Genomic DNA, 15,843 nt, shown 5'->3' on the forward strand with positions numbered 1-15,843 from the left:
AAAATTAAGTGTTTTAATTTTTATTGACAAAACAAGATTCAGACAAACATTTTCCAGAGCAATAGCATGAAAACAATTGGCTTTGGAGGAAAAGCATGAAATTCCAGCTCTGTCCAGCATTCATCATCCTCTCAAAAGTTTTGCTTATTTTTTAATTCACAAGCACAAACTTTACACTTTCACACAGAAAACAGACAATAAGAATTAGGGGGGAAAAAAACAACTATACATCGTTGCAAACTAAGGAAGTGTTTTCAGACATGTTGATGACAGTCAGTGTGGGCTCCTAAAATCAAAATATGTACAAGATAAGATAACAGAATTTAGACTCTCCTGTGATGGTGCAAGAAGTTTTTCCTAATAAAGGAACGTTCCATCCATGATGAAAATTTGAGTAATAGAAAAAGAAACTTAATCCACCTCTGTCCTTTGATTTTTGTCCATCATGGCGCTCCTCCAGCAGTCTTCTGAATCTGCTCTTTGAGGATGAGGATGCTCTGCCGCTGTTCTGGGGGCAACATGGCGATCTGTTCTGGGGTCAGTTGCAGGACTTGCATTATCAGGGCAGCCTAGAAAAGGAAAAGAACAATTGTCAGTAAAATGTGTTTCCATTCACACACCAAAGAAACAAAGATAGCAGAGAACATCTTACATTTTTTAAGAAACTATTCTTCTGCATTTACACAACACTAGTTTTTCTCCTGACGAAATACGGAATGCTGATGACAAGGCAACCAGTGAATGACAAAGCAAGATTAGAGATCATTTGTTTTCTACCGATTTGCTGATGGACTCAGATGCTAATCTATGCCTAACTGCTGGTAAATGGTCAAGGCCCACTCTGTATGTTAATGTGTGAAAATATCTAAATATTAATGACTAAGGCTATTCAATGGGTGACAGACTAAGTGGCACCAACCTTCTCCTGGTCCTGGGTGGAGACCTGGTTCTGCCCTGGACTGAAGCCGCCTCCTGACGGCGGAGCACCAGAAAGACCAGGACCCTGCAGGGCATACACAATGCTTGTTATCAGTGTTTAGAAGGAAGGTAATTACTAGAATGCACTGACTTCTGCCAGACCACATTCCAGTGACTGTTGCAACAGTTATTGATAGTTTTAAATCATTTATAGAAAATGGAACAAACAAGGAGAGATTAAGAGTTTCCATTTTACAACTGTCTTCCTCAAAACTCCCAAATTCAAATGAATTACATTTTTTTTAATCCAACTAACTAAATCAACCAGCGAAAAACTAAAAGTAACAAAATTTTATGATTCAGCTGATTAGAGGGTGCTGCTGCTTTTAGGACTCCCCCAAAACTACATCACAGAAGGTTAAACTCCAAATTAAGGTCATAGTCATAAATAAGGGACTAAGTTATTGATTATGACAACAAGATCACCCCCTCTTCTGTTTGTGAGCTACTCGGTTGAGTTCTCATTCTTAACACAACATAGAGGTCCATTGGTCACAAACTGAACAACAGGAGACAAAGATATGAAGTGCGACTATTACCGCTCTCGCAGGTGGAGGAGCATTTGGACCCATGCTATGAGGAACGGGGCCTTGCATTCCTCCTGCCATGGGGACCCTTTGTGCTGTCACTGGCCCACGAGCGTCCATCGCTCTTGGGTCACGACCTGCAGTGAAAACAAAGCCACGGTGAAACATTATCAAAACAATGACATTAAGAATAAATGAGGAAACTATGACTATGAGGAAACAGGTTTTTGCGAAACCACAGCAGCCAAAGGGAAGAGAGCTGTGAGAGCACGTACCTCTGGTTTCCATTGGAGGCCCTCTTGGTTCCATCATGGGGGGCCCTCTGGGGTCACCCATAATGTTTCGTGGTTCACCCATGGGTGGGCCTCTCATGTCCATTGGAGGTCCTCTCATATCTGGAGGGGGTCCACTTGCCATTTGACCCATGTGTACAGGTGGAGCTTGGTGGGGAGGGGGTGCTGCCATATAGCCCCGGCTAAAGGTTTCCAGACAAAACGAGAACAGATTAAACGGAGTGTCTTGTGTTTCAACTCCTGCACTAACAAATCCTGCCTATGACGACTCATTGAGGAAGATTACATTTTTATAACACTGAACAGACAAAGTCCCACCAATTTCTTTTGTTTGTTTAATCGCACAACTGAAGCAACAAACTCTATTGGGCAGGGCATTTGGCTCTTAAAAATAAACTAATCATTGGACTTCTTAGCTAGGGATAGGGTTAGGCATAGAAAACTAATATGATTAATAATTTTATTATTAATAATATTAAGTGAATAAAATGACTTACTTGGGGTCAATGACTTCTCCAGTGACAGACAGCAGAGTTCCTCCTCTGGGATCATTTGGTCCGTCTCCCAGTAAACCTCTGGGGGGGATTCCACCTGGTCCTAAGAGGACAAAGTCACGTGTTGTTACTGACCAGAGTATATTGTGTAACACTGGGTAATAATGCAGTTCAAAGAAATCACACAATAGTATAAAAGAGGTTGATGTTTGCCCAGGATGGATTTCCGAGAAAAAACATCACCGCACAATTGATACAATAAAATACACAGTGACCACATCAAACTGCCACAGCTGAAAGTTACAACACACAGGGAAACATCAGGAGAACGATCAGGAAAAACACCAAAATGCAGGAAAGAAAAAAGGGAGAAAATATTGGTCTTCCATCAACATTAAGAGGGAGTAACAGGTTTGAATCACATGCCGTCAGAGCCAAAAAACAAACAAATCTTCCACAAGGATAAAAAAAAACAAAAAACAACAACAAACCAAACAAACAAAAATAAACATCAATTGAACATATTTTTATATTTGTGTCTTATAACAATTTTGCCACAAGAAGAATGCACAAAGAGGATAAGGTACTTTGGGTGTATCATCTTAATTACAGATCCAATGACACAAATACTGGAAGAAGACGCAAGGGACGATATTACGGGATATAAGGTTTGTGACAGTAACTGAGATCCAATCATTCACTCAAGTCCCCCATCATGTTAGACGTGTCTAACAACATTGCTAAATGTTCGTGTTATATAATATATATAATGTTCCTACATAGTTTAATGCATTGTTAAGCCATCTCATAACTGCAAACAATAGAATGTAGACCGTCTGGAGCAGTCTAATATCTCAAGAAAAGTAATATAGACGACAGATTCCAGGTAAAGGTATGGGAAGCATTTTTCTAATTATGTATGCTGCTGTAGTTAACGGCTGTACAAAGAGAAGCCCCTAACTGACAAAAGGTTTCAGAGGTTCATTTTATTTTCTTTTTTTTACCGCTCACTTTTTAAAATGTGAGGATTCTCAGGCAAATTCTTGGTAACAGTGCATGTCTTCTCTAAGTTACAACAAGGTTGTAACTGGGGATTTGCATTATCCATCAGACATAATTCGGTCACACTACACCTAAAATCGTGTCCAGTGTCTCCTATTTTCTAAGTGTCTTATCTTAGGAGTCACCTTTGCCACTGTTGATGAGTAAACCAAACCTCAACTGTCAACTTTTGTAATAAAATACCTGAATGCACCAGTCCCACTCAGTGAACACATCATCTCTGACTCACCTCTTACTGTTCTCTCTTGCTAAGGGCAAGTCTCTATGACGTTGTCAGTTTTTCTTAAGTATAAGCCACCCTAAGAGAGAACATTCAAAAACAAGCTGCCTAATTTTTTTCTTTTTTTATGCCCAGCTCAAAAAGCCAGTTTAAGATTGCAGTCAAACTTGCACAAGTACCGCAGGCTAACAAAGGACAATCAAATAGCTGACCAGAAGGGACAATCTGATGAGCTGAGAGCTTCTTAAGTGGTCATTTGTACTGATGGTCATCAGACTGTTGACTACAAGAGTGCTGGCCTCAAACGCCTTTGCATGTTTGTTATGTGGAGTCGACCAAGTCATCTCTGCTAATCAAATATAAATGGTTCTGATAAGTTATCTTCTGAAGATGCTGTTTTGCTCAATATTTTCAGGTTTTGGATTTGCCATTTCTTCTCATTTTTTATTAAATTGTATACAGACTCAGTCATTTGACTCTATTCTGAGTACTGTGTATTTAATCACCTTTTTAGTGGCATATTTGTTTTTCTTTTCTCTGATCCACTTATCTAATTTAAGGCAGCAAAAGTTTTTTTATTCATACAAATGGGTAATATTTTTCTAAAATGAAAAGTCAGTTAAAAATATTATCTAACAATTTCAATTATCTCGGAAGACCTGAGTTTAAGTATTTAATGCATGCAAATATTCACTGTCACCATCATTCTCTGACTCTCGTGACACAATACATTCTGCTATATCTGTACAAATCTCCACCATCAGAATCTTTATATAAACAGGCCTGATAACCACTGAATGAGAAATGGCTGATATTTGATTAAAGTAAGTATATATTTTTTTTTTTTGAAAAACATGCAATAAGCGAACACTAAATTGTCGCATTTTTGTTGAGAGTTTGGACAGTAGCCACTCCATTACAGTCCTAGCACCTGACTGCTGAACGGAGGGAGTACATTGATACCTTGAGGACGCTCGATAGCAGCTTGTCCAGATGATCCTGTGGGAGAATTCTGAAGGTTTCCTGAGCCAGCATTAAAAGTGAGAAGAACAGGAGACACAAGACTCAAGAAAGCAAAGCAACACTCACAGAGAAGTTTGAAGTGTGCTGATGAAATCAATCTTCCCACACAGACACACACACAAACAGGCGCAAAGAATGGACTTTTAGTTTTCATTACTAAGTATCATTTAGAGATGAAGAATATAACACCAGAGGTTTAGTGAAAATTCAAAGCCATGCTCAAGACAAAATATACTGTGCCGGTCATAAAGCATTTTTACCAAAAAGACTCTGGTGACATCTAGTGATCTCAATGAGCCATGACTGTAGTTCAACTTAAAAAAACATATTTTCAGTATTTTTACTCAGTTGCTGCTGCTGCTGCTCGGTGAGCTGCATTTGTGGTAGTACCTTAAAAAAGGCTAGAAGGGTGGAGGGCAATTTTACACATGTAAAAACTAAAATAACTGAAATGCTACTTAAATCCTCACATACCTGGAACTCCTAAAAAGATTGGACATTTTTTAATCTATGTGGAGAACTGTTACTGTATATCCTTGTCTACATTATTTAATCTCCTTTATTTGACTTTATTTCCAAACAATTAAAAGTTTGCTTTCAAAAACGCCAATCAATGCAGTCAATGCTTTTTAGCATAAAATATTCCAGATATCTGAAGGGTTCTTCAATTTCATAAAGTTTTCAAATTTAGAAATTAGTAAAAATCCGCATTACATAAGACAAAATAAGCAGAAACCAATAAACTAGAGTCATAATTGTGAGGCATCAACTGAACACAAATATACCACAGTGAAAGTATAGAATTACAGAGAAGATTTTGTTGTTTTTAAAAGTAGGGTTCTCTTTTCTGGCCCGACTTAAAAGAGGAATAAAGAACTGGAAGCAGTTTGTGGTTGAGGGAAACTGACGCAATGAAACAGTCACACCTCACACAATAACAAAATGACCATAGTAATCACTATCTTGGAACATACATGCTTCAGTTGATGTAGTTAGGCAGGCAGTTTAATGATTACCTGGAGGTCCCACTTGTCCTGGTCCAGGCCCTGGTCCAGCCATTGGTCCAGGGACAACACCCATGTTGGGGGGCTGCATCATTTGAGGGGCTCCATTGATGTGCATCCCAGGCTGATTATATTCCAAATAATTAAAGTAAAAAGAACAAATAAGAAAGAAAACACATTTAACCAGAAACTTTCATCTTGATAATTTTCTAAACGTTACCGATTCTCTGTGTTGTGTATGTATTGTCACGTTTGTTGAGTAAACAAATTTAACATGAATGAAATGAATGAGAATTTCTTTAAAAAGAGAAAGAGTGTTTGACTTACAACAGGCTGTGGCTGAGACACTGGCACAGTAGACTGTGCAGGAGGTGGATTCACTGGTGGTGCTCCTCCAACCTGTCCACTGGGAACCAGGGGCTGGACTGTAGTCTGACGGTGGAGCATTTTCTGTATGCAGTGCGTATAGAAAAGTATTTCTGAAAAAAATTCTTTTGACTCGTGAGTGCAGACTAACATTTATATCTGTGGTCAAAAGAAAAGGTAACAGCCAAATTAACCTGATATCAAATAAAAGGAGTTAACTAATCATTTCATTCAGAGTCATCTATCTCTCACCAAGGCTATCTCAGGGTCAACAATCCGCATCACCACTTGGGCCTGCAACAGAGCGTAAGCCAGCTGAGGGTTCTGCAGCAGCATGTTCCTTGCTTCCTGCGGACTGTTCTGCACACAGAGCTGGAGAAAAAAAGAAAAATTTAATGGAGCAGAATACATGGAAACTCACAACTGGGAAGCACCAAAAAAAAAAAAAAAAACTTTGTTTCTTCTTCTTGACTAGTTTGACAGATAGTCTTCATTTGTTGCCATCCACAGTTTCCTCAGATATATTGCCAATGTACTGCATCAGCGAAAAACTTTGGACAAAGAGGAGCAGTGATATCAGTGATGGTGGTAGCAGTATCAGAGCCCAAACACTCATCTGATCAGCATAATGAGCTGTCCTATTGACAAAAATAAAAAACAACTGCTTTTTCACCAGTACTGAGGAAAATGCCTGCAGTGTGTCATTTCATTGAACTTAATGAAGCAGTCTGCCAGCTGTGCAAAGATAAAGCTTCTCTGGCAGAGCTGTGAGAGACAGGCTGTACAGAAAAGCCTCTATTAATGAAAGCAAAGGAATCGCATCTGCATATAGTTGTCATCCTGGAAGTAATTCAAAGAAAGTAGCTAACTTCTCTCTGGAAATGCCAAGTTAATTAATCAAAGACCAAGTAGCAAAGGAGAGGAAAACAGTCCAATTAGTGTATGACCTGTATTATATTTGAAAATGTTCCATGCAAAGAGCTAAAATAGTTGCTAGTTAAATTCTTGAGGTATCAAACCAGCCCACCTTCATCTGTTTCATAAGCTCAAACATCTGTTCTGGTGGCAGACTGGCCACAGCTCGGCTGATGGACTCTGGGGCCTCCTCAGGCTGGATGCTGTCCCCATAAGGAGATTCAATAATAGGGGCTCCAGTTCCCAAACCTATGTATGAGAAAAATATAAGAAAACTATTTATTTTTAACAATAAATTCAAAAATACAAAACAAACCCAGCTCATTTGACTGTTACAATAAGATAAACACGTACTTTTGAGCTCTTCTTTGTTTTTCTCACTGGCAGCGTTGTCGACACGGAGAGCTCGACCGCTGAACTCTCTCCCATTCAGGTTCCGCATGGCACTGAGGGCCGTTTCCTGGTCTTGATATTCACAGAAGCCATATCCCTTTGGCTTTCCTGTCTCTCTGTCATATACTAACCTGAAAATCAGAGAATAGAAATGATGATAAACTCCACTCCACCCAACCCATGCTACAAACAAACAGAGAAAGAAGACAGAGGTGGTCTGGATGCTTTGGATAATGTCCCCCAAATGATCATATCCTCAAGTTACTACGTCTTAAAAAAAGTTCATCAAAAAACTCAATTATTGCAGGACTGATTACATTAGTTATACCTGTTGATAACTGAGTATACAGGAATAAAGCTCCACTTAAGGGTGGGAGATTGTATGAAACAAAACACACCCCATCACATTGAGATAAAAGAAAAAGAAGGAAATATGCATCTGTTAAAAACTATTAAATATACGATGTTGATAGACAACAGCCTTTTCCTGGTGAAGCTGGATGTGCACATTGCTGACTGACTGCATGGTTTCCTCTTGCACTCACCTGAAGCTGACAACAAGTCCCACCTCAGAAAAGATGTCTTTCAGCTGTTCTTCTGTGGCTTCATAAGGAATGTTTCCCACTAAAGCAAACAGGAAAAATAATTCGAAAGTTATAACGACAGTAAAAGTGACCAGTTTTTAATTTCCAGACTTATTCGCTTGTTTTCTCGTGCAGCGTGAAGTTTTGTTCCGTCGTTGCCGAGCTCAGCCATGTCGGCTAGCCAGCCTCCATTCATCCCCCGTTAGTCTAAACGGAAATTACGTATCTGAGGATCGGTACCGGAGAGATTACCGGATCCAAACTTACCGAAAACGGACCGTAACGACCGGTCAACGGCCGGGTCTCTGCTGGCGGCAGCAGCGGCCGCAGCAGCCGCGACAGCACCAGCTACGTTCGCCATCTTGGGGACTGAAACTAAGGTGACACCAGGAAATGAGAAGGATCCGCTTCCGGTGGACGGAAAAAGGGGGCCAGATTCAAATAGAGTCCGTGTGACGTCTTCTGTCACGTTTACCACGTTGACCGAAGTTTTTTTATTCTTATTTCTAATCATAAAAAACATAATGGCTGTCTGAAAGCGGGATGCGCTGTAGAAAAGCGTCAAAAGCGGCCGTAGGTTGTTGTAAAAAAAAAAAAATAATAGATGGCGCTGTTGTCCGCAGTTAGCCGCTAGTTCACATTGTGACCGACAAAAAAAAATCATGAAACGCCGCTAAAGTCCAACATTTCACCTGCAAGACAAAAGCTGAGCAGAAGATCAGGTGAGTGTGTTGGTGCAGGGTGTAAAGTTAAGTCATCCTAATGTCGTCTGTCTGCTGTGATGGGGGCTGCTGTGTCAGCAGACAGCTGTCTGATTTAAGCTACTCTCAGGTCAGAGGTGACACCAGACCTTTGTGAATTAGGTTATTAGTAATAATACAACATACATGCATTTATTCATTTATTAACTGCTTATCTATGTAGTGGCATCAGTTGTCCTCAAAAAGAAGAATGTTTGGTTGAATCTATCGCTGAGTGATTATGTTAGTGAAGTTGAAGGAAGTGGCTGCATGGCTGCGCCTGGATAATATCACACACCTGTTCACACAACACCAAAAAAAATTAAACCTAATTGTGGCATGTGCAACAGGCAGTAATTAGTTTCCTGTTAGGTGCACTTCAAAGTATTTTCAAAGATCCTCTTTGAGTCCTTTTTGATGAATTTGCTCAATAGGGGAACGCTAAAGAAACTGAGAATCAAACTGCTGATCAATTGAACTTGCAGATCACACTGAGCAGAAAACATTGGTGGTGTATATATTGTAGCGCCTTTAATCAGAGGAGGAATCTTATCTTATCTTTTCACACAACGTAGTAAACTCCAACGGCTCTGGTGAATGGGAAAAGGCAATATTATACTCAGTGTATATATTGCCAATCAGTTGATCAATTGTTTTGTGAGCACTTTATGACTATTTGAGTCCATGATTACACAGGCACACTCCAGGTTCCATAAACGTGTGATAGTAGTTGATGTCAGCGTAGTCCTGATTTGCCACATAATCTGGAAATTGAGTTGTTTTCAGCGTTTGGATTGTCTGTCAGTACTGTTTTTCCAAAAGCTTATTGACTATATTGGTGTATTTTGCTGACAATTCTTGTCAGTAGCTGCTTTGGTGATTTTTTTTCTTTTCCCTTTTTTTTTTTTTTTTAATCATTGTTGTTTTTGAAAAGTGAGGCTCATTTGACATTGGTTAGTTAATATTATTTTGGACATGATTATTACTCAGTTTGTGCAGACAAAGTGCTTGGTTGACAAGTCTTCAAACCGTATTTTGCACATTGGTACCAATTTCGGTCAAAGGCATGAATATTTGCTTTGAGGTTTAGCCCTGGAGAGCGCATTTGATCTTAAATGTTAAGTTGCTTCCTGTGATGGGTTTGTTTTTTATCTTCACCTGAACATTGGTGGGTACTGCAGGGCTTTGTTCTGAGACATAATCGAGAGCTATCAGACTTTTAGAGCAGATATAGTTATCTCAGTGATATAAGGGTATATTAGCAGTCAATTAACTTTAATATATTTTGATACTATATATTAATGTATTTAGGAGCAGTGTGTGAAGTAGTGTGTGAAGTTTTGGGCCATACCATATTACAATCCTTAACAAGCTGAGCTATGTGGGTGGTTTGTAGTTGTTGGTTTTTTTTTTTTTTTGTTTTTTTTTTAAACATTACTTTTTTTGTTTTTGCTGCAAAATGTAGTAATGCCATTCACGTGAACATAGCAAACAACATTAGAAGTCGGCAGCTTTCCCTCAAACATTTGTGCAGTCCTGATGAATACAGTGATTGGGATGAGGCTAATTATTGTCATCACCGAGGAGGTTATGTTTTCTCCAGTGCCTGTGTATTTCTTTGATGGATTACACAAAACTTTTAACTGTTTGTACCAAAGCTGGTGGAGTGATGGTGTGTGGGGCCAGGGCAGATTGGCATCACTCACTTTAAATTTCGATATTTTTTTTTTAATCTAATGCGCTATACTCTCCACTCTAAGTATGCTTCTAGCTAGAGTTGCAACTAACAACTATTGCCAATATCCATGAATCTACAGATTTTTTTTCTTGATTACAAGTATATTCATTTCAGGAAATTGTGAACATGTTGTATCTAATTTTACAACAGTACATGGACGTTTAAATACAAAATGCATTTGCATGGCATTTCATATAAATCACAAAAAATACTGTGTCTTGGTACATTATTAGGCACGCCTATGTAATTTATTGCAATCCAATACCATCCATCTACAACACATTCTACAACTACAATCATTCTAATGATCCCTTTTGAATGACAGTGTCATACGTTTATTGAAGTGTGTCTATTTTTGCATTTGTATTTATTGGTGCCGCAAGTGGTTTTCTGATATTCTGCCTTTTTTTATATTTTTTTAATTGGTTTGGCAAAACACCAGAAACATGCCAATGTCTAAACTGAAAATTATAATCTTTCGAAAGATAGAATTTGAGGCTGAGTGGATTTTACACTATTTTATGTCTAATGCACACCTTTATTTTAGATTTTATAGGCACAATTAATGAAGTGGCTACTGAGTATATTTTCTAACTTTGCTCAGTTGGATCTGATTATTTCGTATTGTCATAGTATGATTATTATACAAATTATTGGCCCGGTACTGAAACCTGAGATGAGTCTTAGAAAACAAGACTATGGGGAACAAAGGAATAAAAACTAGACATTTTAGAGGAAAGGAGAAATGAATTATACCCCAATTACTTTTGTAAATACTGGTTGCCTGCAGGATAAAGTGCTAGGAAACAAAAACTGGTGAAATAAAAGCCCCTGCTAACAAATTGCTGCCATTGTTCAATTAAAGAGCGAAACAGTGAGAAAACAATCACATATTAGAGCCCACAAACCTTATCATAACTGTGTGTGATCAAAAGAATCAAAAATAATGATCACTAGATTCAACATGAAGCATTAGCCATGTTTGATCGACCTGTGCTTTTGTCAAAGGCACTTTTGTTTTAAACTCCACTCTAGCTGTTCTGAGGTGCTGTGCTAGAACGTTTCAAAATGATAGTCCTATTTCTCATAGCTCAGTGAGACAGAGGATGTGAATAAATGTTAGTCTGATTGACTTATATATTGCATTTCCTCCTAAACACCACAATAATTGTACATTGATAAAATGGAAAGTTAAATTTATAGTACACTTTTATAAAACCGTGTGAGGACTTTTAATAAAGTGTGTGGCTGTTTCCCCATTTTGTGCCAAAAGGAGCAGCCAGGGCCTGAGACATTATATTTGAAGGTTATCCCTCCAGATATATGTGCACGTACGCCAGGCCATGCCGGATCATTTTTGTAAATAATCTATTGCCAAATTTTTGTTTTATTTTGCTTTAAGGTCTGGTCAGTCACAGGTCAAAGTTCAAGGTCACAGCGACGTCATATTCATATGAAAACAAATTGGAAATTTCATTACATACAGTAGGCTGCAGACACAGTGAAACTCTCAGATAGACTGACCCCACTTAAAATGTTACTGGCCATAACGCACACATTTCTAAATTTTTTGGGAAATCAACCCAGATTTCTGTGTCCGAGGATACAATGCAGTGATTACTTTTAACACACAAGTAGTCAAAGCTCATGATCATCATTTTGTTGTGCGAAACACTTCTGGCATTACTCATTGCTGTGACTGCAGCTCGGCTGGTTGATATTTAGTATGCAGCTACGAGGCGTGGATTGTAGCTGTTATTTAGTCATTCTTTAAAAATGATGGAAATGCTGTTTCCACCATTTTTCATAAAGTTCAGTTTTTACTATGAAAGGTCACTTTTTCTCTCTCAACACTTCATTTGCTGTTGGGCTGAACAACGTTTTCTTCATGCACTCGGTCCGGTTTGAGTCGCAGAGCCGGATTTTATCTGCAGCTCCATTGTTTGATGTAATTACCCTGAAAATGACCAAACCCGGACTTCAGGGACAAAAAGGAAAAACAAGCTGGTTCCACTGGGGCTCGAACCCAGGACCTTCTGCGTGTAAAGCAGACGTGATAACCGCTACACTATGGAACCAGATGATCGGGGCCCTCTGCCGGAGCACTTTTAAAGAGCTCCTTCCGCTTTCTGTTTCTTGTGACCGGCTCGGTCCTTCCGATCCGCCGGTCTGCTGCTCGTCTCTTCGGGGGTGAGCCACACGCAGAGAGACCGGACCCCGCAGCGAGGCGTCTCCCTCGGATTCACACCACATGCTCAGCCCGGCTCTTATGGCGGATCACGGTGGATGACATCCGACCACCGAGCTGCTAACCCGGATCATGTCCTCCGGCTTCTCCGCCTTATTCCGCAGCTTTAACAACATGGGCCCCTTTAAACTTGGAAAAGGACACTGAGGCCAGTCTGGGTCAGAGTTGTAACAGGCTGGCCACAGCACACGAACACAAACAAACACACATACAGCTTACTAACATACACAAAAGGTGAACACTCTTGGCCAACTACTGTTTTGTTTATGTTTAATGTTTTACAGGCTACACACAGCCACAGCAAAACAAAAAGAAAGAGGGCAACAATATAGATGAGTATAGCTCAGTAATCCAGTCTACTTTGAACTTTATTCTTCCATTTTTAGCTGTTTTGACTGAAACCTTCCTGCTTCCTTAGGTGTCAGTGAAGGGGAGGTCATAAGGCTCCCCCTGGAAAAATTGGGGATGACAGCTGCATCTGTTTATCACCGGGTACAATAACACAACTTGAGCGGCAGCCATAGGTCGTATTTTTACTGATCCTGGCTCCGACACAACAGGCCAGAGTTAATAGAGAGGGCAGATTAATTTGTGAGGAGGATCTAAATTAGAGAAGTTTTTGGATCTATTTCACTGGCTCTGAATTTACCTAACATACAATATGTGCATGTGACAGCAAAAATCAGTGACAGTCACCTTTGTTGTCCAGTGCCATATTTGGAGTTTAAAATTAATATTTGGAGTTTAATTACCATCAAAAACATCATTTCCATGAGGCCCTGAACATTATTTTCTTTTGTAGTTAATCTAACAAGGTTGTCCTTCCTGGATCAATGAATCGTGTGGTCTATAAAAATGGTAATTTCATAAAAAATGTGCCCAACACAATTTATTGACACCTAATCTCGTTTCCTGTTTGATTGAATATCTTATTTTCCCAACCAAACAGCCAAAACCTAAAGAAATTCTACATTATTTGGCTACAATAAGTAAAACTTAAAACCTAAAGCATTCCACATTTCAGTGGCTGGGACCAGAAAATGTCTTGTAACTTATTGAAAGCCAAATGATAATGGTTAATTTTCTCTCTGTTCACTATTTGGTCCATTGTTTCAGTTCTAAATCTTTGTTTACGATCTTGTAGGCAAAATATGAGCTTGTTTCCAGACACTAATGTGTGACTCGGTGAACTGACGCCAAATTTTTGTCTTGAAATTTCTGATCCCAATGATCCTGTTGTAAACATCAAGTGCCTCTCAACAAAAACGCAATATGTGTATCTATGTCCAACAAACATGATGAATATAATTCCCCTCCTCAGTTGCACTTTCTTTACGTCTATATTTCTTGTGAGACTTTTCATCTCATGGCTGATCACTAAGTGTTAACATTTTATGTCTAAATCAAGTCCTGACACATTTGGTCTGCACAGTCACCCACCCACAAAACTCATCCACATTGTAGGCTGTGAACAGGGTTCACGGGATGGCTAGTCTGAGGTTTTCATGTACAACACACAGTGCCCCGTTGACCTCTTGTTTTTGATGTAAAGTGACACAATTAATTATCTGTCCATATCACGAAAATGGCTGTCCTTTTCTGTTGTTCTTAGATGATAACTTGAAGGATGAAGGGTTGTTGTTTACCAAAAATATGGCGGCTAATCTGACTAAATTAATATGCTGGTCTGAAAAATTGACCCTTCTTCATTTCAATTTCATATTTGATTTGCTTTTTGTGTGGTGTGTTGTTGTTGTTGTTGTTGTTGTTGTTGTTGTTACCTCCTATTTATTTTTCCTGCTTCCCGTCTGCATGAAGTGCATTTTTGTGTATTACCCATGAGAAACCAGACTCAGTGCCTGACTCTGTATGGCAGTAATGTGCTGAAAACTGCAGATATATTAATGAATTTACCACATTTCAAAAATCTGCCTTGCAGTAAATTTTTGAGGAAGTCAGTGCATTTAGTGCATTTCTTTGAACCTCAAGGAATTCAGACAAGATATTTTCGAAGGTGTGAACTTTGCAAACACAACAAACAACATAAACCACTGAGAATGTTGTTCCGTATTGCTTCACTTACTCTACAGCGTGACATTCGTACCTGCTGCAGAGGGAACATAAGTCAAACCTTCTTCATGGTAAATTCTCAGCTGATAGTCCGCTATGATCACCTCTTCGGGGGTTGTGATGTCCTGGTGAATTTGTGTTACTTACAAGAGGAATTAATTTTGTGATACTAACTGTTAAAACTGATTCATAATAGAAAGAGAGCAAGACGGAAATAGAAAATGTTGGTGATAAACAGAAAGGTTGCGAGTATTAAGTACTCAGGTATTTCAAAAGACAAGACCCTGTAATCCCATCATGTTTAACTTACTCTAGGAAAATGCTGGGGAAAAAAGAAAGGTGTATAGAGAAGTCCTAAAGTTACTTTAGGTTTCTGTGGTAAATCCATTTGACTGGTTTTGAAGTCGTGAAGTCTAATGTGTTTGAATTTATTATGTCTTGAGGTGCACATTGTCAGTTAACATCCTTCGTTTGGAGCACATTCTCTGCAATCTTGAGTGCTAATCATTATTATTATTAAGAAACTAGCTCTTGCAGTTAAGCTGTGCAGTGTCTCCATGTCTGCGCCAACAACATCTGTCTACTTCCTGAATAACCGTCTTCTTCTTACTGGAGATTTTTCTTGTACCAGTATTTTTTGGATATCTCCCTGAATCATTTAACTCAATGTAACCTGAGTTCAACTCCAAGGGGTTGAGTACAGTTTAATATGTGCAGTTAAAAAAAATCTGAAAAGTTGCATTTGAAAAACTCAGCTCCAGTGTCCCAATTACTCAAGACAATCCATAGATCTCATTGTCATCAGTTTCCATAGGGCCTGTTTCTTGAGTATGGAAGATACCGTATTTCCAAAATGGAAAAGAGCTCATTGTGAAGTGTGCAGATTATCATGTGGTTGGTTGTTGTTACTGGAAAGATATGTTGCTTTTTCATTTTTTGTGGTACATTTCTGCAATGCAAATGTACCTCTTTGTGTTGGACTGGAGGTATAAATGTTAACGTAAGAAGAACTTAAGCACATTAAATCCTGGCAGTATCAGCATGGCTACAAAGCATGAGGTGAAATTGTATACTGGTATATATGGGATGTCTTTTTTAATTTTGGGTTAAATGACCAACGAAGATTATGTTGAGGCAAACCTGCACAATCGATTCTTGTGCTTCACAACAGATGTTTTCACCACCATT

At 39.0% G+C, this 15,843-nt stretch overlaps 1 protein-coding gene and 1 non-coding gene across 2 annotated transcripts; both read right to left on the reverse strand.

The window, feature by feature from the left end:
- Positions 1 to 10: 10 nt before the first annotated feature.
- On the reverse strand, positions 11 to 8,234 carry cstf2 (cleavage stimulation factor, 3' pre-RNA, subunit 2). Its single transcript, XM_029512594.1, has 13 exons — positions 8,127 to 8,234; positions 7,821 to 7,899; positions 7,237 to 7,406; positions 6,995 to 7,131; positions 6,220 to 6,339; positions 5,929 to 6,051; positions 5,614 to 5,725; positions 4,538 to 4,597; positions 2,296 to 2,395; positions 1,781 to 1,980; positions 1,518 to 1,642; positions 920 to 1,003; positions 11 to 569 (listed from the first exon to the last, which is right to left on the reverse strand). Exons 1-13 carry the CDS (start codon positions 8,218 to 8,220, stop codon positions 444 to 446), a joined length of 1,530 nt encoding a protein of 509 aa, XP_029368454.1. The 5' UTR covers positions 8,221 to 8,234; the 3' UTR covers positions 11 to 443.
- A 4,108-nt stretch (positions 8,235 to 12,342) lies between these two features.
- On the reverse strand, positions 12,343 to 12,415 carry trnav-uac (transfer RNA valine (anticodon UAC)). The gene has a single exon. It is a non-coding gene; the product is annotated as a tRNA-Val (tRNA).
- Between the last annotated feature and the right edge of the window lie 3,428 nt (positions 12,416 to 15,843).

The sequence above is a fragment of the Echeneis naucrates genome, chromosome 10 (genome assembly GCF_900963305.1).
Source record: "Echeneis naucrates chromosome 10, fEcheNa1.1, whole genome shotgun sequence".
Lineage (NCBI taxonomy): Eukaryota > Metazoa > Chordata > Actinopteri > Carangiformes > Echeneidae > Echeneis > Echeneis naucrates.

What these genes read in the sequence shown, in the direction of transcription:
- cstf2 (XM_029512594.1), bottom strand. Translation starts at nt 8,220, where the DNA reads ATGGCGAACGTAGCTGGTGCTGTCGCGGCTGCTGCGGCCGCTGCTGCC. An exon ending in AAACAAAGAAGAGCTCAAAA is followed by an intron (nt 7,132 to 7,236) that starts GTACGTGTTTAT and finishes TCTCATACATAG; the next exon opens with GTTTGGGAACTGGAGCCCCT. An exon ending in TGCTATCGAGCGTCCTCAAG is followed by an intron (nt 2,396 to 4,537) that starts GTATCAATGTAC and finishes TTGTCCTCTTAG; the next exon opens with GACCAGGTGGAATCCCCCCC.